The sequence below is a fragment of the Rhinatrema bivittatum genome, chromosome 3, assembly GCF_901001135.1.
Source record: "Rhinatrema bivittatum chromosome 3, aRhiBiv1.1, whole genome shotgun sequence".
NCBI lineage: Eukaryota > Metazoa > Chordata > Amphibia > Gymnophiona > Rhinatrematidae > Rhinatrema > Rhinatrema bivittatum.
The window spans coordinates 89,565,866-89,590,876 of NC_042617.1; the positions used below are offsets into that span (position 1 = coordinate 89,565,866).

Sequence of the window (25,011 nt, forward strand, 5' to 3'; positions counted from 1 at the left end):
TGAGGGCTATTAATCGAACAAACATGCCATTAAAACCATCGGCAGGTAATTAGGCCACATTCCACAACCATAAGGGCTTCTATTTCCTCTAGTAGCTTCAGCCATCTGTTTAAATCCAGGTTTACCATATCCACAATGGTATAAGTAAGTTTATGGGTGCAAGGACCTATCTGCTACAGGACACTTCCAGTTACCCTCCCACTTTACTTCACGATCCTAAGTTCAGGAAAAAGACAACGTGTTGTCCTTAGAAATAGACTTTTATTTATCAGATTTGGCAGGTTTAGCATTTAGAAGATTACAATTCCTGTCTCTAACATCCTGGCCTCTAAGCACCAGTTTACCCTAAAGAAAGTTCTATGCCATGGGTGGTTTCAAACCTGCCATAAACTTTAGCCTACTTTAATATATTAATACTTATGGTTAACTTATCCCTGGTCCCGACTTTAGGCAATATCCCTCTGTTCACTTCTGAAGCAGCTCTGGCTGGAGGTCTGGAGAAGAAGTGCAAGGGAGAATGCTGGCTTCTGGTTTTGGTACTGGCAGAGCTACCAGGCTGCTCGCCGCTCCTCACCACCTCAGATTCATTAAGGCTTTTCTCCCATTTTGTGTCTTTGGGAAAAACCCTTAGGGGTAGATTTTAAGACCTGCTCGCGGGCATACATGTGTGTGATCTACCCGGTGTGCACACATGACCGCACGACTTTATAACATGCGCGCGCATGTTATAAAAGCGGGGGTCGGCGCACGCCAGGCCGTGCTGCCTTCCCCCGTTCTCTCCCCTCCCCACCCCACCTTCCCTTCCCCTACCTCCCCCGCCCTTTACCCCCAACCTTTTTCTTATTGTTTCTTTTGTTCTAAATCTTACTTCAGCCCTGGGGCTGCACTATTGCCCTGCCAGTCAACAGAACGTCGTCACAGCCAACAGCTTGAAGTATCCCTCTTGCACATAAGGCACCTTCATCTAGAACCCATAAGCATCCATCCAGTGGCATGGTGGTCAAACCATAACCCCTGAATTATGGCATGCCTTACAGCAGTCAAAAGCCAACTATATATGTAAATAGAGTATTAATACAATCTCTAAGGGGTCAATATTGAAAGGCTAGCCAGTTAGTTAAGTACCTGATTCACTAAGGGCCGGATTTTCAAAAGGTTACACACGTAAATTCAGAGGATTTACTTCAGCCCTGGGGCTGAAGTAAGTTGCGCGCGCTGGTGAACTGCCGGCACGTGATCACCGGCACAGCGGCAAATGGCCGCTATGCCGGGAACCTCTGGCCCCGCCCCTGGAATGCACCCTTTTTTGCAAGCCCCGGGACATACGCGCGTCGCTGGGCCTTTTGAAAATATGCCCGGCACGCGTATGACCGGTTACACACGTAAATCCTCTGAATTTACGTGTGTAACCTTTTGAAAATCCGGCCCTTAGTGAATCAGGTACTTAACTAACTGGCTAGCCTTTCAATATTGACCCCTTAGAGATTGTATTAATACTCTATTTACATATATAGTTGGCTTTTGACTGCTGTAAGGCATGCCATAATTCAGGGGTTATGGTTTGACCACCATGCCACTGGATGGATGCTTATGGGTTCTAGATGAAGGTGCCTTATGTGCAAGAGGGATACTTCAAGCTGTTGGCTGTGACGACGTTCTGTTGACTGGCAGGGCAATAGTGCAGTATGTGATGGAAGCTGAAAATAGAAAGACAATGTTGTCACTTCCCAGATGGGCATTTTGTGAATTTACCTACCTGGCATGCAGCTGCACCAGCCATTCCCTTCCAGATGGTGCAGCTCCTAGGCCATGTTCATGAGATCTTTAAATTGTACAGATGAGAAGTATTATGATTAGTGTCTCGCAGAACGGTCTAGTGAGCCACTGATCTCACCCCAACACCACAGACAGGGCCCAACACTCATGAGGTAGGAACATTGCGTGCCACCATGTTGACACTTCCATGGACTTCCTAAGGCATACGCGTGCCCCATACACTACTTCTTAAAGGGACTGCGGCAGGAAAGTCCCTGCGGCACCCTTTGATGTCACATGCTTCTGCCTACATAAGTCGGCCCTGAACACTGCCTCAATGCTTCAGCAACAGATCTCATGGTATCCTTGTGTCCCAGTGCATGTTGCTTTCCATGTCTTGTTCCTTGTCTCGCTCCTTTCCTTGTACTTGCCTTCTCCATGTTCCTTGTCCTTTTCCTTGTCCGGCCCATTCCTTGCCTTCACCTTGTTTTTGCCCTAGTCCTTGTCTTGTCTATCCTATCCTGTCCTCTGTCTCCCTATTTGTATTCGGCTTGCTGGTTCTGATCTCCGGCTCAGATCTCATCTGTGTGGTATTCTGCCTGCCCCAACCTTTGCCTGGACTTGGTCTCCCGAATAGCCCTGCCGGCCACCAGAGTGCAAGGCCTCAACCTGCGGGGGAGGCATCTGGTATAGGCGAAGTTCCAATCGGTCCCGTCCAAGCACTTCTCTGCCAGCTGTTGTTGCGAGCCTAGTGCGCTTGCCCACTAGGTGGTGCCAATCGTACCACAGCAACAAGGCTCCACTTTTCCAGCCAGTGTTACAAGAAATTAGAATAATATTCTCTTAGTTGTATGATGCAGGTTCTGTGACATCACAATGTGAGGTTTGTATTCATGTCTGCTAACCCTGGATCCACCCTAACAGTAGCTCTTCACTATCCCTTGACATTAGTTAGATCAGGGGTGGGCAAGTCTGGTCCTCGAGGGCTGCAAACCAGTTGGGTTTTCAGGATACCCCTAATGAATATGCATGAAATAGATTTGCATACAACTGAGGCAGTGTGTATGCAGGTCTCTCTCATGCATATTAATTAAGGATATCCGGAACGGATCACATGATGCAGTAAGGGGATCAGACGCACGATTTCCCTTGCTGGCCTGGCCACCTCCATCCTGGCCCATCTAAGCTCCCCAAACTTGCTTTACAATATTTGAGCTGCTTTGTTCTCATAGCGGGACCTCATCTTACATAAAATTGGGCATCATGACTTCCCAGACCGCGAAGAAGGACAAGGAAAAGGAGAAGGCCCGTACACCCGACCACGCCCTAGAGGAGGAGCAAACGACCCTGGAGGCTGCTCCCCATGTGGCGCTTGCAGAAATTAAATTGGCTATGAAAGAGGCACTGGGTCCCGAACTACTTACCATTTCTAACCAATTGCACGAACTGCATGCATCCATAGCGGGGTTTGAATCCCGTTTCGTGGCGATCGAACAGCGTGTCTCTAACCTCCATGATGATCAGACCGATACCCGGCGGGAACTTGACGCGCTGAAAATTGTGGTGAACCAACAGACAGATCGCTTGGAGGATTTGGAGAATCATGCAAGACGCTCGAATTTGCGGTTCGTCGGGCTTTCAGAGAGCATAGCTGACAAAGACTTAGCGTCTTTTCTGATGGAATGGCTGCCGAGTGCCTTGGAGATCACGCGGGCACACAGGCCTCTAAGGGTTGAAAGGGTGCATCGTTTAGGCCCTAAAAGGCAAGGTGACTCACGACCTCGAGTCACTATCACAAAATGCTAAGAGAAATCAGGGAAACAAACCAATTTGGCAGTGCAATAATAATGGGAGATTTCAATTACCCCAATATTGACTGGGTAAATGTAACATCAGGACTTGCTAGAGACATAAAGTTCCTGGATGTAATAAATGATTGCTTCATGGAGCAATTGGTTCAGGAACCAACAAGAGAGGGAGCTATTTTAGATTTAATTCTTAGTGGAACACAAGATTTGGTGAAAGAAGTAACGGTGGTGGGGCCACTTGGCAACAGTGATCATAACATGATCAAATTTAAACTAATAACTGGAAGGGGGACAATAAGTAAATCTGCAGCTCTAACACTAAATTTTAAAAAGGGAAACTTTGATAAAATGAGGAAAATAGTTAGAAAAAAACTGAAAGGTGCAGCTGCAAAAGGTTAAAAGTGTTCAACAGGCTTGGACATTGTTTAAAAATACAATCCTAGAGGCGCAGTCCATATGTATTCCGCGCATTAAGAAAGGTGGAAGGAAGGCAAAACGATTACCGTCATGGTTAAAAGGTGAGGTGAAAGAGGCTATTTTAGCCAAAAAAACATCCTTCAAAAATTGGAAGAAGGATCCATCTGAAGAAAATAGGATAAAACATAAGCATTGTCAAGGTAAGTGTAAAACATTGATAAGACAGGCAAAGAGAGAATTTGAAATGAAGTTGGCCATAGAGGCAAAAACTCATAATAAAAACTTTTAAAAATATATCCAAAGCAAGAAACCTGGAGTCGGTTGGACCATTAGATGACAAAGGGGTTAAAGGGGCTCTTAGGGAAGATAAGGCCATAGCAGAAAGACTAAATGAATTCTTTGCCTCCATGTTTACTAATGAGGATGTTGGGGAGATACCAGTTCCAGAGATGGTTTTCAGGGGTGATGACTCAGACGAACTGAACGAAATCACTGTGAACCTGGAAGATGTAGTAGGCCAGATTGACAAACTAAAGAGTAGCAAATCACCTGGCCCGGATGGTATGCATCCTAGGGTTCTGAAGGAACTCAAAAATGAAATTTCTGATCTATTCGTTAAAATTTGTAACCTATCATTAAAATCATCCATTGTACCTGAAGCCTGGAGGGTGGCCAATGTAACCCCAATATTTAAAAAAGGCTCCAGGTGCGATCCAGGTAACTATAGACCAGTGAGCCTGACTTCAGTGCCAGGAAAAATAGTGGAAACTATTCTCAAGATCAAAATCGTAGAGCATATAGAAAGACATGATTTAATGGGACACAGTCAACATGGATTTACCCAAGGGAAGTCTTGCCTAACAAATCTGCTTCATTTTTTTGAAGGAGTTAATAAATATGTGGATAAAGGTGAACCGGTAGATGTAGTGTATTTGGATTTTCAGAAGGCATTTGACAAAGTCCCTCATGAGAGGCTTCTACGAAAACTAAAAAGTCATAGGATAGGAGGCAATGTCCTTTCGTGGATTACAAACTGGTTAAAAGACAGGAAACAGAGAGTAGGATTAAATGGTCAATTTTCTCAGTGGAAAAGGGTAAACAGTGGAGTGCCTCAGGGATCTGTACTTGGACCGGTGCTTTTCAATATATATATAAATGATCTGGAAAGGAATACGACGAGTGAGGTTATCAAATTTGCGGATGATACAAAATTATTCAGAGTAGTTAAATCACAAGCAGACTGTGATACATTACAGGAGGACCTTGCAAGACTGGAAGATTGGGCATCCAAATGGCAGATGAAATTTAATGTGGACAAGTGCAAGGTGTTGCATATAGGGAAAAATAACCCTTGCTCTAGTTACACGATGTTAGGTTCCATATTAGGAGCTACCACCCAGGAAAAAGATCTAGGCATCATAGTGGATAATACTTTAAAATTGTCGGCTCAGTGTGCTGCAGCAGTCAAAAAAGCAAATAGAATGTTAGGAATTATTAGGAAGGGAATGGTTAATAGAACGGAAAATGTCATAATGCCTCTGTATCGCTCCATGGTGAGACCGCACCTTGAATACTGTGTACAATTCTGGTCGCCGCATCTCAAAAAAGATATAGTTGCGATGGAGAAGGTACAGAGAAGGGCAACCAAAATGATAAAGGGGATGGAACAGCTCCCCTATGAGGAAAGGCTGAAGAGGTTAGGGCTGTTCAGCTTGGAGAAGAGACGGCTGAGTGGGGATATGATAGAGGTCTTTAAGATCATGAGAGTCTTGAACGAGTAGATGTGACTCGGTTATTTACACTTTCGAATAATAGAAGGACTAGGGGGCATTCCTTGAAGTTAGCAAGTAACACATTTAAGACTAATCGGAGAAAATTCTTTTTCACTCAATGCACAATAAAGCTCTGGAATTTGTTGCCAGAGGTTATGGTTAGTGCAGTTAGTGTAGCTAGGTTCAAAAAAGGTTTGGATAAGTTCTTGGAAGAGAAGTCCATTAATGGTTATTAATCAATTATACTTAGGGAATAGCCACTGCTATTAATTGCATCAGTACAACAACTTAAACATACAAGGGAATACTTGCTTGGTGGTAATCTTGTACGGAGGTTATTACATGAGGGTAACCGATTTGCAGTTATCCTCTCCTTAACCTCCGTCTATTATTCTTTTATTGAATTGAACAATGTCTCTCACGATTCTCTTTTTTTTAATTTTTCAATTTTTCTAAAAATCCCTTCTCCCCTGCTGCTTTTCCGTCCCACTATTATCTTATGTCATACTTATCAGGGTCGTCGCCTCTGTAATGTCTCATGGGTACGGAGCTGCATGTCCGACACGGGCCATGTTTCGGCACAATGTGCCTGCTTCAGGGACTATGGGAGAATGTGCTGTGTCCTATACTGGGTTCACAGCGTGCAGTAAACTTATCAGGGTTGTCGCCTCTGTAATGTCTCATGGGTACGGAGCTGCATGTCCAACACGGGCCATGTTTCGGCACAATGTGCCTGCTTCAGGGACTATGGGAGAATGTGCTGTGTCCTATACTGGGTTCACAGCGTGCAGTAAACTTGTATAAAGCTTCATCAGAGAAGTTAATATTCAAAATTTTAGACTTACTCATATTGACTTTAAATCCTGCAACCATCCCATAATGCTTACAAAATTAGATTGTAAGCCCTGTGGGGACAGGGAAATATCTATAGTACCTGAATGTAATCCACTTTGATGTACACTGTGAAGTGCCAAAAAGCAGTATATGAAAATCTAAATAAATAATCTCTGAGATCAATACTGCCAAAGAAACTATAGAGTTTGACAATGTGAGCATTACATCATCGGCAAAAAGGGATTGCACTAGGCATGTACTGCTTTTGCAGTAATTAAAATCTTTTATATACCACGATCACTTTCCTTGCCATATGGCGAGTGATGACTTGTGCAATTAAATAGTGTTATCTTCTACTACACTGTCAATCTGTCTTTTCAGCTCTGACTCATTGCATTCTGGGATCTATATCCTAATTTTTGTGAAAAAAAGGTAAGATTGTTGGACCCTGAATGCAATGAGATCAGAATTACAAAAAACACCCCCCTCCCACCCAACCCCCTGCCGAATGCTCTGAGCCATCTCTGGTAATGGCAGTACCAAAATCAAAAGGAAGACACATTTTCTTATAATTCATATTGCATGATTTATCAATAAAACAAAATTCCAAATACCTTGTATAAAATATGCAAAACGTTTGTTTTATTATCTATAAATTATTGATCCAAGACTTATATTTGTCTGCCTTCGTTTGTAGAATGGAAGTAGAAGGGATTATTAAACAATGAATATCTTATTTTTTTAATTCAAGGTGGTGGGTTTACGTCTAAGCGAGGAACCTTTGGCAATATTGGAAAGCTGGAAACTATGATGTGTGTTTCTTATGGGCGAATGGAAGAACTGGTTTTCTCTGGAACAGCTACTGGTGATATTTATATTTGGAAAGATATCCTACTCTTTAAAACAGTAAAAGCCCATGATGGACCAGTTTTTGACATGTATGCATTAGATAAGGTACTATACTTTTGTGATTTTTTGTAAAATACTATAACTTAGATGTTAACTACCTATACTACTATATTTCCTAATATACATTGTATAGCTGCATGTCATGTTTTTCTATTAGAACAGCTGGGTCAGACCAATGGGCTGTACATCCTATTTCCAATCTGGGAATACCTGTCAGATCCCAAATAGAAAAGCCCATTCCTTGTTACTCCCTCCTCAAAGTGGGAGGTAGTGATAATTATTTCTACACCACTTTGGGACTCTATCGTTGGTTGTGTAAGTGGCATGAAGTATTTTAAACAAATAAATAAATGGTTATTTTTAAAACCATTTATAAACTCAGCTAAATTACTAGCATCGAATACAGCAAATTCCATGGTTTAATTATGTGTTACTGAAAAAATACGTTCTATAATTTGTTTTAAATTTGTATTAGTTAACTTCATGGACTGTCAAAGGGAACTAAAAACCAGCAGTCTCAGGAAGTGCCCACACTTGTAGCCACATGGTATCAGTCAAAGATACACATGGTGTCTGTGTGGTTTGCCTGGCAGATGGACACAACACCTCTGGTTTAGTTATTTTCATAAGATGAGTAGCAGAGGACTTCAGACCCATTTAGAGCTAAAGGAGAAGCTTTTTGGGTTCAGTAAGCCTAACTATTGATATCAACATAGAGGCATTGACATCAAAACGTCCCAGAGCTGTACTGAATGTTGGCAGTGCATTGATATTGAGGAAGCATCAGTCATCATTGAAGTTGAGCATCAGTAAGGGCCAAGGTGAGAGAGACTATTATCTAGCTTCTCTTTCTTGATGAAAGCAAGGGCTCTGTGCTTCATCAGTATCAGCACAGGGGGATTTGACCGATGCATCAAGTGAAGATGAGGAAGCATTGACATTGATTCCTGTTGATGTACAATGCCAGGAGCAAGGAGATACTGATGTGGCTTTACATCCTTCAAAGCATCCCTACAAACAGGGCCACTCGCCCTCAAGACTAGGGGTTTGCAACAGTCCTCAAGAGATCATGGTGCACCCACTAATATACTCCAGGTATCACAGGAATATGTGACCATTCGTTCTGCACCTTAAACCATTTTGGCATCATAAATTCATTCAATTCTAGAAACTCTTGGTATGGAATTGAGGCAGAGACCTGGAAAAGTATCAATCTCCAGCTCACCGGGGGAGGAAGCTCCACCAACATTCAGGAATTTATCAGAGTCTAGATTTCATCAATCAAGGGGAACCCTCAAAGGGGCCTTATCTGCTAGCCAGGTGCAGACTTAGATGACTCTGATGCCTTAATCTGACTCAGAGTCTGAACACTCTTGGAGTTATGATTATACTTCTGAGGACTACTCTGAATAGGATGAGTCTACGGGTCTCCTCTCACTCTGAGAAATTAATAGGAATTGTAAAGCTAAATTAGTTGGGTAGATAGGCAGAGTGGATGGACCATACTGTCTTTTTCTGCCATCACGTTTTTATGTTTCATTATTTCAAATCCCTTTCGTCCACAGAAAAGGAGAAAGTCTCCAGCAAAGGGCCTCTCCTTGGCTGTCAAGGAAATGGTTTGGCCATTCCATTTAAACTGGAGAAGGTGGCTGAGCCCTGGGCGAAAATTCTGGACATTCTCCAGTGTTCATCCATGAAATTATTAAGGAAGTACAGCTGAAATTGTGGGAAACCCCCCTCTCTGTACTTATAGACAATAGGAAGGCAATACAATGTATCATGTACAGAAGGCACTTAGATTCTAAAAACAGCATCTGCCTCACCAGTCTGTTGTTGAATCTATACTCAAGTAGTCCAAGAGGATGAGAACTCGTTCCTTGGTACCCCCTGGACATGAGTCTCAAATCCTTGGCCTCGTTGGGAGGAAGATTTATCAAAATGCTATGCTCACTTCCTAAATAGTGTGCTACCAGCTTCTTCATAGGCCCATCATTTGAGATAAAAGATGCAATTCTGTCAAGTTATCTCCCTCAGGAGAAACATGACACATTGGAGTCACTAGTAGACAAGGATCAGGAGTGTGGAAAACAATTGGTCAGATTGACCTTCAACCTGAATGCTCCAAGGGCTTTCAGAGATCAGTTGGTCAACAAAATTGTCTTAAGTCAAACAGAAAAACAAGTAGCAATGTAATAAGTAAACAAGCAGGTAGCACAGGATTGTATCCCTTGTGTTGGGAGTTTGTAGGCCTGGGCCACTTCTCAAGGAATGACTCTAAGTGCCATGTATCTGGAAGACAAGGACAGCATCCTAGTGGAAACACTGAGTCTAGTCCTGGAAACACACGACTGTTCCTTAGTAGGGATGTGCATTCGTTTCATTCGTTTCATATGTGTCCATTACATGCCAATTAGATGTGCATTCGCTTCATACATTTCATATTACATGCTTGTATAGGAAACATATGAAAAGGATGAAACGAATGCACATCCCTACTCCTTAGGCACAAGAGTAGCAAACTGGATATTCCATGAGTGGGCGATGCCTGTGGTGGATCTGTTTGCATCTCTTTTGAACAGAAACTTTTCTCAGTTTTGTTGAAGGAGTGGTGACAAAGCAGGCTAGCTTCAGACATCTTCTCCCTAAATTGGAGACAAGATCTTCTGTATGCTCTGGTGTCAAAAACATTACTAAAACCAATAAGAGATCAGGGAACTATGATTCTAATAGCCCCTTATTGGCTGAGACAGATTTGGATTCCTCTTCTGTGAGAGTTGTCCATTAGGGAGCAAATTCAGTTAGAGAATTCCCTGATTCTCGTCACTGCATATCAAGGAACCAATGCTTCATCTCAACATCAGGTCCCTAGCCCTTAAAACTTGGATGTTGTAAGGTTAAGGCAAAATACAAAATGCAGATTACAAGTGTTTTAGGAAGCTTTTAAAGGCACAGTTGTTCAGGGAGACTTTACATTCAGTGTAATGTTTGTTTAAACTGTTTTAATAGTTTTATTCAAGTATTATGGTAATGTTTTATTATGTTGAACTCTGCCATTAATAGAATTCTGTAATTATGGAGGTTTATAAATAATTGTAAATATATATTGTTAATAGATTCTGAACCTATCTGTTCTTCTGATTTCTAGAAAGGTTTCCACTAAAAAGTCATATAGTTTTAAATAGAGGTTTAGTTGGGAGGGAGTTCCAAAGTTTTGGGCTACCAAGGGATATCGCTCTATTTTGAGTAGAGGTGAGTTGATTTGAGTGCCTTGGTGGTGTTTTTAGGAGTCCTTTATTTGCTGACCTCAGGTTTCTACTTGGGGTATGGAGTTGAATGTAGGGGCTTAGCCAACTTTTCTGTTATTCATGTACAATTTTATGTAGGATGGAAAGGACTTTATATTCGATCCTGTATTTTATTGGCAGCCAATGAAGTGATATGAGGGTTGGGGTGATGTGGTCATGCTTTTTGGCACCTGAAAGGATTCTTGCAGTTGCATTCTGCAGGATTTGGAGAGGTTGAATGGTGTTTAGAGGTAAGTTGAGGAGTAGAGAGTCGCAGTAGTCTATATTCTGAACTGCGGTATATAAAACTGTTAAATAAATAAATAAATAAATAAATAAATTATTTGAGAGAAACAGTTTTAGATGATGGAGTGTAAGTAGTTTATGATAACCGTCTTTAATTTTTGTTGCTATATGGTTTTTAAATGAAAGTTCTTTGTTGATTATTACTCCAAGGTTGCGGGCATGGTTTGTTGGAGATAAGCTTGAATTTTGGTTCATGAGATTTAGAGTCTGTGTATGCAGAGAGTTGTTCTTTCTGTCAAGTACTATTAATTCAGTTTTGTCAAAGTTGAGAATGAGTTTTATGTTTAATAATTCCTTGATGCTGTTTAGGTAATTGGCAGTTAATTTATATGTTTCTTCAATTGATTTTTTTATTGGAATTAAGATTTGAATATCATCAGCATAGATGAAATGGGTTAGATTCAGATTTGTAAGGAAGTGGCATAGTGGGAGAAGATAAATGTTAAAGAGTGTCGCTGAAAGGGCGGATTCCTGGGGAACTCTGGTGTCTAAGTTGATTTTCTTTGATAGGGAATCATTAAGTAGTACTTGGTAGGATCTTTGTGACAGCTAGGAGGAGAACCAGAAAGACGATTAATCAGTATAGAGTGGTTTACAGTATCAAATGGGAGGAGGAGGAATAGCCTAGTGGTTAGAGCAGTGGACTATGAACCAGGAGACCAAGGTTCAAGTCCCACTGTCACTCCTTGTGACCTTGGGCAAGTAACTTTACCCTACATTGCCTCAGGTACAAAAACTTAGATTGTAAGCCCTCTGGGGATAGGGAAATACCTACAGTACCTGAATGTAAACCAGTGTGATATCTCAATTGAGATGAATGTCAGTATATAAAAATAATAAAATAAATAAATGCTGCCGATAAGTTGAGGAGGATTAGAAGGTAACTTTAGCCTTTTTCAAAACCTTTGAGTACGAAGTCATGCATGGCAAATAGTAAGGATTCTGTGTTAAGTTGTTTTCTAAAGCCAAATTGAGAAGGAAGGAGGATGTTATTTTCATCAAGGTGATCGGTGAGTTGAGTATGGACTATTTTCTCAGTGATTTTTGTAAAGAATGGGAGGTTTGATATGGGTCTGTAGTTCGGTGGATTTTCTGGATCTAGATTATTTTTTTTTAGAATGGGTTTGATGATAGCTGATTTTAGGCTTTCCGGATAGTTTCCTTCAGTGAGGGAAAGGTTTACAATTTTTGTTATTGTTTTAGTGATTGATGGATCGAGATTTTTTATTGCTGTAATGGGAATGGCATCAATAGTGTGTTTTGCTGGGTGCATTTTTTGGATGATCATTTGGGTTTCTAAGGAAGATGCTGTTTCAAAGTTGGACCAGGTTTTTGTTTGAATGTTCAGTAATTTCTGGTCTTGAGAGTTATTTTTTAGGTTGTTTTTTTATGAGTAATTTGATTTTTTCATTAAAGAAGTTGGCGAAGTCATCACTGCTGATCTTTGGTGATGATAATGATTGATCGCCTTGAGAAGTTTTTGTAAGAGTTTTTACTATGTTGAAGAGCATCTTAGGGTTTTGTTGGTATTTGGAAATTTTTTTGGAGTAGAAGTCTTTTTTTGTTTTATGGATGAGTTTTTTTATATTCGGCAAGTTGTGATTTGTATGTGTATAGAAGTGTAGTTGTTTTGTTTTTTCTCCAGGATCTCTCTATTTTTCTGAGTTTCCTTTTTGCTGCTCTGATGTTTTTGTTGTACCAGGGATTTTGATTTTGTTATTATGGGATTTATCTTGTCTGCTATAGTTTTCGTGATGTTGAACCAAGAAGATGTTGCATTTTCTATGTTAGATCAATATTTGTTATTTCAGTCTGCAGATTTGTTTGAAGGGTTTCCATGCAGAAAGGTGGACGATAGGAGAAGGTTTTGGTAGTGGTTTTTTTTGTTGACCATTTATGATAAGAGAATAGATTTGTGTGGATGATAGAATGGTCTGACCATGGAATTTTAGAAATCGTTGTTTGGTGATTTGACCAGAACTTGGTATTGATGAAGATTAGGTCTAATGTGTGACCTGCCTTGTGTGGAGGGCCAGTGATAATTTGATTGAGACGTAGAGATGATAGTGCATCAATGATTGATGAGGATGCAGGTGATAGGGGGGTAGAGTCCATATGTAGGTTGAAATCACCTAGAATAATTATAGGTTTGGTAATAGATAGTTTGGTCAGAAAAAAGTTAATAAATGGTGAGCAGGTTTTTTTTTAGAGTGTTGGGGGGGGGGGGGGGGAGCAGTATAATAGGCAAATTTGTAAGTGTGGAGAATCAAATAATGCAATTTCTAGTGGAGAGCAATTGCTTGTTGGAATTGGTTTCAGTTGTAGATTTTTTTTTGAGATGAGCATTAAGCCTCCTCCTTTCTTTTTTGGTCTGGGTAAAGAAAAAGTTATATAAGAAGAGTTGTTGATTTGGTTGATTATTACAGTGTCAGTGTTTTTTGCCCAAGTTTCTGTGATAGCTATAAAGTCTGGTTTTTCATCTTGGAGAAGGTCGTTGATGATAGGAATTTTTTGATTATTGATTGAGCATTAAAGAGTAGGAAGGAGAGTGTTAGATAGTTACAGAGTGAAGTGTTGATGTTGTGATTAATTGTTGTGTGTTGATATTTGAGATTTGTTTTAGATTTCATACCTTTTACTTTCCAGTTGTTGGAGTTTGTTCTGTTTCTGTTGTCTTTGCATTCTGATGAAGGTTGATGGATTGCCATTTTTCTTTATGTTCAGGGAGTATTTGGAGATTATATATTACCGGCACTTGGGATTGCACGAAGGGGTGCACAAAGGGGATAGCCCCTTTGTTGCGCCCCTTCGGCGCGCGATGCACGGCGTGCGACGCCTGGAGGTGTCGCTGTCTTAGCGCTGGGGCGTGCCTACGTTACTCTGGGGGGCATGTCCAAGGCTCTCTCTGTTTCCCCTGAATTCACAGCGAATTTCAAAAAGGCACTTGCCTTTATTTCTGCAGAAGCTGTTTCTTCACACCGGTGTCGGTGTGGTTGGTGGAGGGTGGATGGTAGAACCTGCCCTGATGTTTCTTTCTCAGGAGGTGTCGCTATCGTAGCACTGGGGCGCGCCTACGTCACATTGTACGTCACATTTATCTCATTGTATCCTTTTACCAAATAAGTGACTGTGGTATGCAACAAAATTCATAGATTCATAAGAATCTGACAAGAGACATGGTGTGAATGTTTCTGTTGTGGCCCTTGAAACTGGATTGAGATACTAATTCAGTCCCAGGCTGACTTCTACTCTCAATTTCAAGTCATTTACTTTAATACCTCAGTACAATTTCCAATCCTTGCTAGCAAAAGAGGAGGTACTGAGTGGCGCCTCATATAACTGTTCACTAAAATAAACCCTGCTGAGTGTTTACCCAGAAAAATGATTGATTTTGCATTGATTTTCTCCTGTTACTGCTTTTATTGTAATAAATGCTGATTCGTTCCCAGGAAGAATAAAATAAAATAAAAACTGAAAATGAAGAACTTTGAATATTCACAATTGTTTATTTTCTGGTCATTACATAGGTGAATCAAGCCCACTATGACTAGTAAAACATGCTGCATGGCAGCACTTTGCTGTTGCTGTATCTTTTGACTGAAGTGTGAGCTGCTGTGGACACTCAAGATATCGTAGAGCTTTTCACAAGAATGTAGATGTCAATTTCTGTGCTAGGACTAAATGCAACTGAATATTCTGTAGGTTATGATATCTTTTATTGGACCAATATAAGAACATATAAAGGATGTTGTAGAACATGAGTTTTTCAGACCACATAGGTCTCTCTTTCACAGTTTGACCTGCTTATATTTTTCAAAATAGTCTAATTAGAAGAATTCTCCCCTTCTCTGGTACTTGGTCCTGGCCTCATCTTCTCATGTATAACAATAAATAGAAAAAAGGTGCAGTTTGATAAAATGTGGTTCGACTTAAACTTGATTTTATAAGCTTGAGCTTTAATGAAAGTAACATTAAAATGTTTTTATTTTTCTGAAGGGTTTTGTGACTGGTGGAAAGGATGGTGTGGTTGGACTCTGGGATGATATGTTTGAAAGGTGCTTGAAGACCTATGCTATTAAACGATCATCACTGTCACCAAGCTCTAAAGGTATTACCATATCATTATATATATGTATGTGTGTATATATATGTATATATATATATATATATATATATATATATATGTATGTGTATATATATATATATATATGTATATGTATATTAAATAGAATAGAAAAAGGTGAACACTATTGACAGAAATTTTAATTACACAAACCTTATATAATTTAAATATTAAGAAACTTTATTATCCCAGGACAAGCAGGATGCTAGTCCTCACATATGGGTGATGTCACTGACGGAGCCCTATCGCGGAAAACGTTCTGTCAAAGTTTCTAGAAACTTTTGACTGGCTATGTGAGCCTACTGAGCATGCCCAGCATGCTATGATCCCTCAAGCCACTGGGGTCTCCCTTCAGTCTTCTTTTGTATACACTGATTTTAGCTTCACGGTTAGAAAGCCCTCTGTGGTAATTACCACACTTATTTCCTTCGCGGAAAAAGTTTTTAAAAAAAAAGTTCGATCCCGTTTTTGACTGAAATTTCAGTCAGAAGGCCATCGACGGCTGTCCAGCCTATAAATGGTGCCCAGGTTTAAAAAGTGCCCAAATTGTAATCGCACTATGTCCATTACGGACCCACACACGGAATGTGTGTTATGCTTAGATGAGAAACATTACGTTTTGACATATCCTCAGTGTGCTGAGATGACAGTGAAGGGCAGACGGGCCCGTATGGGAAAAAATGGAGCATCTTTTTCATCTGCAGTTGCTGCCATCGACTTCGACATCGACACAGTTGTCTCCGGCCGGAGCGGCAAAAACGTTAGTATATCACCGACTCCTTCTCGGTCATCAAATATCACTGACTCCTTCTCGGTCGTCCGTTAAATCTACCTCAATACCCGAAAAGAAGATCGGCGACCATGTTGAAAGATATCAGCATCGACATTGTCGTGCTTTGATCCCCTTCTGAGCGCGATCTCTGGTACACAGCCGCTTTCCATCGAGCCGATATTGAAGAAACGTCGGATGGAAAATTCATCGGAGCCTTCGAAGGCCAGCACTCCCAGGCCATCCCCACCAATCTCTGTGCAGGGTACCACTCTTCCACTGGGCTCTGTGGAAGTGCTGGTTGGGCCTTCACTGCCACTCCCTATAGCTGCTCTGACCTCACCAGCTATTAGGGCGGAACTGGACGGGTTCATCCACCAGGCAGTCCGAGAAGCTTTACGGGAGATGCCATCAATGCCGACACCAGCACCGATACCAACACCGATGCCGATCCCACCTCTGGCACCGATGATTTTATCGACACCGATACCTTCACCAGCACCGAGGCCAACACCGCTTTGATGCTGGATCTCTCTCTACTGGCACCGATGCTAGCTAAGCTCGATACGATTATCGACGCCTTGCCAAGTGCGCCCATCACCATCGGGTGCAGAACCTCCATCTCTGATACCCGATCTACTTCCAGGGTCATGGGGGATTTCAAAACCGAGACCTTCTTTTTCTCCTCTGCTTCCATCGATGCCACCGATAAACCCATCAATGCCTTCGGTGCCAACATTCCACCCTCATATTACTCCTCTACGGCATTCTTCTCCAGATGTCTGGGATGACGGAGACACCAACACTTCCTCCGTTGACATCTTGTCTAACCCATCCCCTCCATTGGAGACAAGGAAATCACCCCCAGAGGACCTTTCCTTCTCGAATTTCATAAAAGAAATGGCAGATACCATTCCTTTTCAACTGGTAACAAAAACAGATACCAGACAAAACTTAGAGGTTCTTCAGTTCATAGAGCCTCCTAAAGACATCATAGCAATACCAGTGCATGAAGTCCTGGTGGAGCTGCAACATAAGTTATGGGAACATCCTTGCACAATACCTCCAGTCAACAAGCGTACTGACGCCATTTACCTGGTGCAATAGATTCCAGGTTTCCAGAAACCTCAGCTTCCACACCAATCTGTGGTGGTGGAATCTGCCCAGAAAAAATCTAAAAGAATCAGGCCACACTCATCTACGCCTCCTGGGAAGGATCAGAAGTTCTTGGACTCACTTGGATGAAAAATGTTTCAAGGGTCCATGCTAGTTTCCAGGATTGCATCATATCAGTTATATATGACTCAGTACCAGTGAAATTTATGGAAACAATTACAAGAATTTTCAAATTCACTTCCTCAACAATATCAGGACTCATTAAACAACATCATTTACAAAGGTTTAGAAGCTGGAAAGCATGAAGTCCGTGCGGCCTACGACACATTCGAAACATCATCCAGAATGGCTGCAACAGGAATTAGTGTTCGCAGATGGGCCTAGCTCAAGGCTTCAGATCTTAGGTCAGAAGTACAAGAAAAGTTGGCTGATCTCCCTTGTAAGGGAGACAATCTTTTTGGAGAAAAAGTTCAGGATGCTGTAATACAGCTAAAGGAGCATTCTGAAACTTTGAAACAGCTCTCTTCTATTCCACCAGAAACACAAACTTCTATCAGAAGAACTGCTAGAAAAGACTCTAGGTGGCCCTATTATCGACCACGACGATACTATCCTCCGGAAACCTATGGCAGAACGTCAAGACCACCTCAACGGAGCCAAGCTAGGCAGCCTAGAGCCCCTAGAACTCAACCTCCTCCTCAGACAGGCCCTGCATCAGGGTTTTGAGATATTGCTGGAGAACAGCAGTCAATTTTCAAACCCATTTCCGAACCTTCCTGTAGGAGGTCAGATTTCAAATTTTCATTCCCATTGGACAAGTATCACCACAGATCAGTGGGTACTCTCAATTGTATCTCACGGTTACCATCTGGATTTTCTCAAGGTACCAAGTGACAATCCACCAAGACCGCATTGGAGACATCATCATTACTCCACACTTCTGCACACAGAATTGTCAACCCTACTGAGAGCCAGGGCTGTAGAACCTGTACCCCGACTTCAGCAGGGCAGAGGATTCTATTCCCGTTATTTTCTCATTCCAAAGAAAACAGGAGGCCTTCTTCCCATTTTAGACCTTTGACAACTCAACAAGTTCCTACGGAAAGAAAGGTTCAGGATGGTATCCTTGGGTACAATGCTTCCTCTTCTTCAAACAGGAGATTGGCTCTGTTCTCTGGATCTTCAAGATGCATACACTCACATCCCAATATTCCCTCCTCATTGCAAGTTCCTACGCTTTTTGATGGGACATCAACATTTTCAGTACCGAGTTCTGCCATTCGGTCTTGCCTCAGCACCAAGAGTATTCACAAAATGCCTAGCTGTAGCAGCGGCCCATTTATGCAAACAAAGCATCCATGTATTCCCCTATCTCGATGACTGGCTCATCAAAGCCAATCGAGACAGAACACTCAACTCACTAAAATGCACAATCAATCTGCTTCACTCATTGGGATTTCTAATAAACTACCAAAAATACCATCTTCTACCATCCCACATTCTACAGTTCATTGGTGCAGAGTTGAACACCACCGTGTCCAAAGCCGCCTTTCCAAACGACCGTGCAAAGATTCTATTGACTTTAGCAAAAAATCTGCATACACAGAGCAGGACGACAGCCCATCAGTTCCTCACTCTTCTCGGCCACATGGCCTCCACAGTACACGTACTTCCCATGGCCAGACTAGCCATGAGAGTAACTCAGTGGACGTTGAGATCACAATGGCTCCAAGCAAGTCAGCCACTGTCACATCACATTCAAATAACCCACCAGTTATGTCTATCTCTCTGCTGATGGTTCAACAAGAACAACTTGCTTGTAGGAAATCCTTTCCAACAGCCAATACCACAAGTAACTTTAACTACAGATGCATCCACCTTGGGTTGGGGAGGACATATAGACAACCTCCAGACTCAAGGTACTTGGACAACACTCGAAGCAACATTTCAAATCAATTTCCTGGAACTTCGAGCTACACGCTATGCGCTACATGCATTCAAGGACTGCCTTTCACACAAAACTGTTCTGATACAAACAGACAACATGGTAGCCATGTGGTACCTGAACAGACAAGGAGGTACGGGCTCATATCTCCTTTGTCAAGAAGCTGCTCAGACTTGGGACTGGGCCCTGACACACTCCATATTTCTCCGGGCCACTTATCTGGCGGGCATTCACAACATATTTGCAGACCACCTCAGTCATCAGTTCCAAACTCACGAGTGGTCCCTGGATCCTTTAGTAGCGACCAAGATATTTCTACGTTGGGGTCAACCAACAGTAGACCTCTTTGCATCCGAGCTGAATCACAGAGTGGACAGATTCTGTCCACTCTGTGATTCAGAGTGGACAGAGTGCACAAACAGAGAAACCAGTCAGCCAAGGACTCCTTTGCTCGCCCTTGGAATTCAGGTCTTCTATACGTGTATCCCCCGATACCGCTAATAACCAAAACTCTAGTGAAGCTTCAACAGGACAAAGGGGCAATGATACTCATAGCCCCGTATTGGCCTCACAAGTATGGTTTCCTATACTCCTCGACCTCTCGATCAGGACACCAATTCGACTGGGCCCCACACCCACTCTTATATCTCAGGATCAGGGCAGGTTGCGCCACCCCAACCTTCAAACCCTGTCCCTCACAGCCTGGATGTTGAAAGCTTAATCCTTCAACCACTCAATCTTTCAACTAATGTGTCTCAAGTGCTTGTAGCTTCACGAAAGCCTTCCACACGAAAATCCTGTAATTTTAAGTGGAAAAGATTTACCATATGGTGCTCACAAAAAGGTATAGACCCTTTTTCCTGCCCTACGTCATCTTTATTAGACTATCTCAGGCACCTTTCAGACTCTGGTCTCCAGACTACTTCGGTACGAGTACATCTGAGTGCTATCTCAGCTTACCACAAGGGAGTAGGAGACGCCTCAGTTTCAGCACTACCCCTTAGCAGTAGGTTTATGAGAGGTTTAATTCACCTTAAACCCCCAATACGACCACCAGTCACAGAATGGGACCTTAATGTGGTCTTAATACGACTCATGCGTTCTCCTTTTGAACCCATGAATTCCTGCGATTTTAAATTTCTCATATGGAAGACTATCTTCTTAATAGCCATCACATCTGCTAGAAGGGTGTTGTGAATTTGCTAGGGAGTTAGCAATCTATTAGCGAATTGGTAGGGAGTTGGCAATCTGATGTATATCTGCTGCTCGAGTTAGCAATCTGTTATGGATCTGCTATGGAGAAGATACTTGATGGGAGGAGCAATCAGATAGGAGGAGCAATCTGTAGAGAAAGCTCTGTGTAGCGGGATCCTGGAGAAGGAGGAGTCAGCAATCTTGTAGTGTCTCAGATATCGTCTTGCTAAGGAGTAGCAATCTGTAATGAATCTGATATAGTTGTGGGTGGATCCCTGGGCCGATGGCAGTTGACCACACTCCCGGGAGGATACCCCGAGAGGGGCCACCGGCTAGGCTGGAGTATGGAGACAGACACACATTAGTTCTTTTATTAAACAGGTTATTAGAAACCACCAGAGGTGGCAGTAGTGAGCTGATATGCCCGGCAGGGCTGTAGACCCTCAGGTACTGGAACAACAATCCCAGGATGGCTGAGCTGTTGAGAAACTGTAGAAAGTGAATAGGCAGAGTTCATGAATAGAACTAGATGGCAAAACTCACATAAGGTCTCAAATAAGCTCAGGAGCTGGAAAGGATTAGGCCCTCGAGGAGCGAGTACCTGGTTCCAGGGAAAGCTCTGAGAGAGCGATGGTAACTCACAGTTGTTTGTAGCAGTGATAGCTTCCAGGCAGTAGAGAATCTTCAGAGTGTCCAGGAACATGGGCCCTCGAGAAACGAGTACCGGTTCCTATCTGTAATCAGAAAATAAAGAAAAGAGCGAGGCCCCCGAAGACCGGGTACCTCTGGTAAGTCCGAGGAGGCAGAGTAGCTTGGAAGAAGTAGCCGAAGCAATCCCCTTACCTCTTGTTAACTCAGTTTGTTAGCGTTTTCAAAGACCTTTAAATATTGGAAGCAGATGACGTCATCTCAGGGGGACGCCCCTGAGGTTCGCACCCTTGCTGGTACTAGAGCTGGGACGTGCATGCACGCCCTAGGCATCAGGACAAGATGGCGGTGTTGCAGTGTCGAGCCGATCCGGGGACGCCGGAGGGAGACGGTATGGAGACGCCGCGGTACCCAGCTGTCCATCAGACCCAGAGGGAGTCGCCACAGAGGTAAAGAGGGCAGAGTGAGGGCGTTGAGCAGCGACGGATGCAACATTAACCCCTTCAAAGGGCGATCTCCTCTTCGGGTACCAGGCTTAGGTTTGGAAGGATGTGCGAGGTGGAACTGATGAAGCATCTCTTTGTCCAAGAGATTGGTCTGAGGCTCCCAAGTGATTAAATCGGGGCCGAAGCCTTCCCAAATCAGAAGGTATTCAAAAGTCTTGCCTCTGTTCAAACATATAGAATCTCTTTGATCTTGATTTCTAATTCGTCTTCTGCAACAATGACAGATGGATCTTGAGATATGGAAGAATCTTGCAGAGTGTTATTGATGATATCAGCAGTAATGGATAGAGCTGCTGTGGACATCACTGAAGGTTTCAGTGGAAGTTGTGATGATAGATTACGTCCAAGATCCACTTCTAAAGATGACTCTCCAGTAGAAGTTGCTGGATGAGAGATGGTGGCATCACCAGCGGAAACAGACTGGCTGGTTGCTAAAGATATCTTCTTTGGATCTGTTATGTGCTGTAGTTCATCAGGCACATCTTCCGAGTGAAACGAGCGATACAACGCGTCTGCTCTGGTGTTTCATTCTCCAGGTCGATATTTAAGCACAAAATCATAACTGTTGAAGAATAAAGACCACCTGGCCTGTCTGTAATTCAAACGTTGTGCATGGCGGAGATACTCAAGGTTCTTGTGATCCGTAAAGACGGTTATTTGATGTTGAGCGAGCCATGGCCACCATTCCTCGAATGCAAGCTTTATTGCCAGGAGCTCCTTGTCGCTGATCCCGTAGTTCTTCTCGGCTGGAGAGAATCTTCGTGAGAAGAATGAACAGGGACATAAGGCTTTCGAGTTTCCAGTTTGGCTTAACATAGCCCCTACCCCCACATCCGAAGCATCGACTTCTACTATGAAGGGCTTATTGGGGTCTGGATGCCATAAGCATGGTTCTGTGGAGAAGGCAGTCTTCAATTTCTTGAACTCGGAAATGGCCTCTGCTGACCATTTAGAAGCATTGGCACCCTGGCGAGTCATAGCAGTCAGGGGTATAGTTATCGAAGAGTAGTTCTTTATGAAGCTTTGATAATAATTGGTAAACCTCAGGAATCTCCTTAAGGCCTTCAGGCTGGTAGGTTGAGACCAATTCTTGATACTTTCAAATTTGTGAGGGTCCATTTGAAAACCTTCTTTCGACACTAGGTAGCCTAGGAAAGACACAGAGCCTTTGTAGAATTCGCACTTGGAGAGTTTGGCGTACAGCCGGTGTTCGCGGAGACGGTGGAGTACTTGCTTGACATCTGCAATGTGAGTGTCCAAATCCTGGGAGAAGATTAATATGTCATCCAGGTAGACCACAAAGTTTTTGTACAGCAGGTCCCGCAAGATGTCATTCATCATATTTTGGAATATGGCGGGCGTGTTGCACAACCTGAACGGAATTACAAGATACTCGAAGTGGCCGTCTCGCGTATTGAAGGCTGTTTTCCACTCATCGCCACTCCATATGCGAATAAGGTTGTAGGCCCCCTTCAGATCAAGTTTTGAAAATATCTTGGCCCCTTGCAGCCGGTCAAATAGCTCCGAGATTAACGGCAAGGGATAATGGTCTTTGATCGTTATTTCATTTAGACCTCTGTAATCGATACATGGACATAGGGTACCGTCCTTCTTCCCTATGAAGAAAAAGCCTGCGCCAGCTGGCGACTGATGGATTTTCTTCAACGTATTCCGACATTCCTTCTGAAGATGTATTCGTGAGAAGAATGAACAGGGACATAAGGCTTTCGAGTTTCCAGTTTGGCTTAACATAGCCCCTACCCCCACATCCAAAGCATCGACTTCTACTATGAAGGGCTTATTGGGGTCTGTATGCCATAAGCATGGTTCCCCCCCTCAGCTCCTCCCTGCTCGACCATCCACCCCCTGCTCCCCCTCCTCTCAGCTCCTCCCTGCTTGGCCATCCATCCCCACTCCCCCCACTCCACCCGACCTACCCCTGTCCCCTCTCCCCCCCTAGCCACCCAACGATCCCTTTGCCACCCGGCCGCCACCAAATCCCTTCAGTATTCCTCTTACCCCCAGTACACCTCCAGTATACCCCTTAAATAAGCTATACCCTAGTGAATACCGTCGCCCAGTTAATACGGCCGGTTTTTCAACACATCCATTAGTGCTACCTAAGTTAATGGTACCTGTACATATTTTCAACTGTATATAGTTCCCTCTATTTTATTTTGTTTTTTACTTCACCTATCTGTCTGCCTTCTTCCCCCTTCCCCTCCTCATCCCTTCCCCTATCCTCCCTTATTTTATTGCTCCTTTGGTTCATTGTATTATAGTTATTGCTATTAATGTTATATTGTTTTATTGTACTTCCCGCCTGAGTTCATTGTAAACCGGCATGATGTGCTTCACGAATGTCGGTAAATAAAAGTTAATAAATAAATAAATAAATAAAATAAATGTATTCCGACATTCCTTCTGAAGATTTTCTTCAGTGTATTCCGACATTGCCTTATTCTCAAGAGCTGAGAGAGGGTTACACCCTACCCTTCGGTGGCTGAGTTGGGCTTCAGTCTTATGGCACAGTCATAGGGCCTATGTGGAGGAAGAATATCAGCCACTTCTTTGGAGAATACATCCCCAAAGGATGCGTATTGGGGCGGCAGTCCTGGCATCACTGGAGTCGTAGGCATGCATATGATAGGCGAGATCTCCTTAAGGTACCTTATAAGAACATAAGAACATGCCCCCTAGTCTTTCTATTATCCAAAAGAGTAAATAACTGATTCACATCTACCCGTTCTAGACCTCTCATGATTTTAAACACCTCTATCATTTCCCCCCTCAGCCGTCTCTTCTCCAAGCTGAAAAGTCCTAACCTCTTTAGTCTTTCCTCATAGGGGAGCTGTTCCATTCCCCTTATCATTTTGGCAGCTCTTCTCTGTACCTTCTCCATCGCAATTATATCTTTTTTGAGATGCGGCGACCAGAATTGTACACAGTATTCAAGGTGCGGTCTCACCATGGAGTGAGACAGAGGCATTATGACATTTTCCGTTTTATTCACCATTCCCTTTCTAATAATTCCCACCATTCTGTTTGCTTTTTTGACTGCTGCAGCACACTGAACTGACTATTTCAATGTATTATCCACTATGACGCCTAGATCTCTTTCTTGGATTGTAGCACCTAATATGGAACCTAACATTGTGTAACTATAGCATGGGTTATTTTTCCCTATATACATCACCTTGCACTTATCCACATTAAATTTCATCTGCCATTTTGATGCCCAATTTTCCAGTCTCACAAGGTCTTCCTGCAATTTATCACAATCTGCTTCTGATTTAACTACTCTGAACAATTTTGGCTATTTGGCCCACTGGCAACATCCAACAAATCATCAATAGCCTTACAACCCCCCAGCCAAACTCCTAGCCAAAATCCATCCTCTACTATTCTTAAACAGACGCTAGTATCTCTTGAACCTACATCATCCCTGGAAATAGAATCGATTATCAAGAAAATGAAACCCTCGTCTCACCCTCTAGACCAAATACCAACCAAACTTCTCCTAACCATTCCTAACACCATTGCCAGATCTCTGGCAGACATCATAAATTGTTCCCTCAATCAAGGATCTGTCCCTGACTCCTTAAAAATTGCTTCGCTGAAACCC

At 42.7% G+C, this 25,011-nt stretch overlaps 1 protein-coding gene across 1 annotated transcript in view; it reads left to right on the top strand.

Annotated features, from left to right (window-relative positions):
- The window catches only part of EML6 (EMAP like 6), an 815,949-nt gene that overhangs the window by 405,998 nt on the left and 384,940 nt on the right, over nucleotides 1-25,011 (top strand). Inside the window, exons 18-19 of the mRNA XM_029593447.1 lie at nucleotides 7,338-7,540; nucleotides 15,082-15,193. Coding sequence (XP_029449307.1) covers nucleotides 7,338-7,540; nucleotides 15,082-15,193 — 315 coding nt within the window. The remainder of the gene's footprint in view (nucleotides 1-7,337; nucleotides 7,541-15,081; nucleotides 15,194-25,011) is intronic.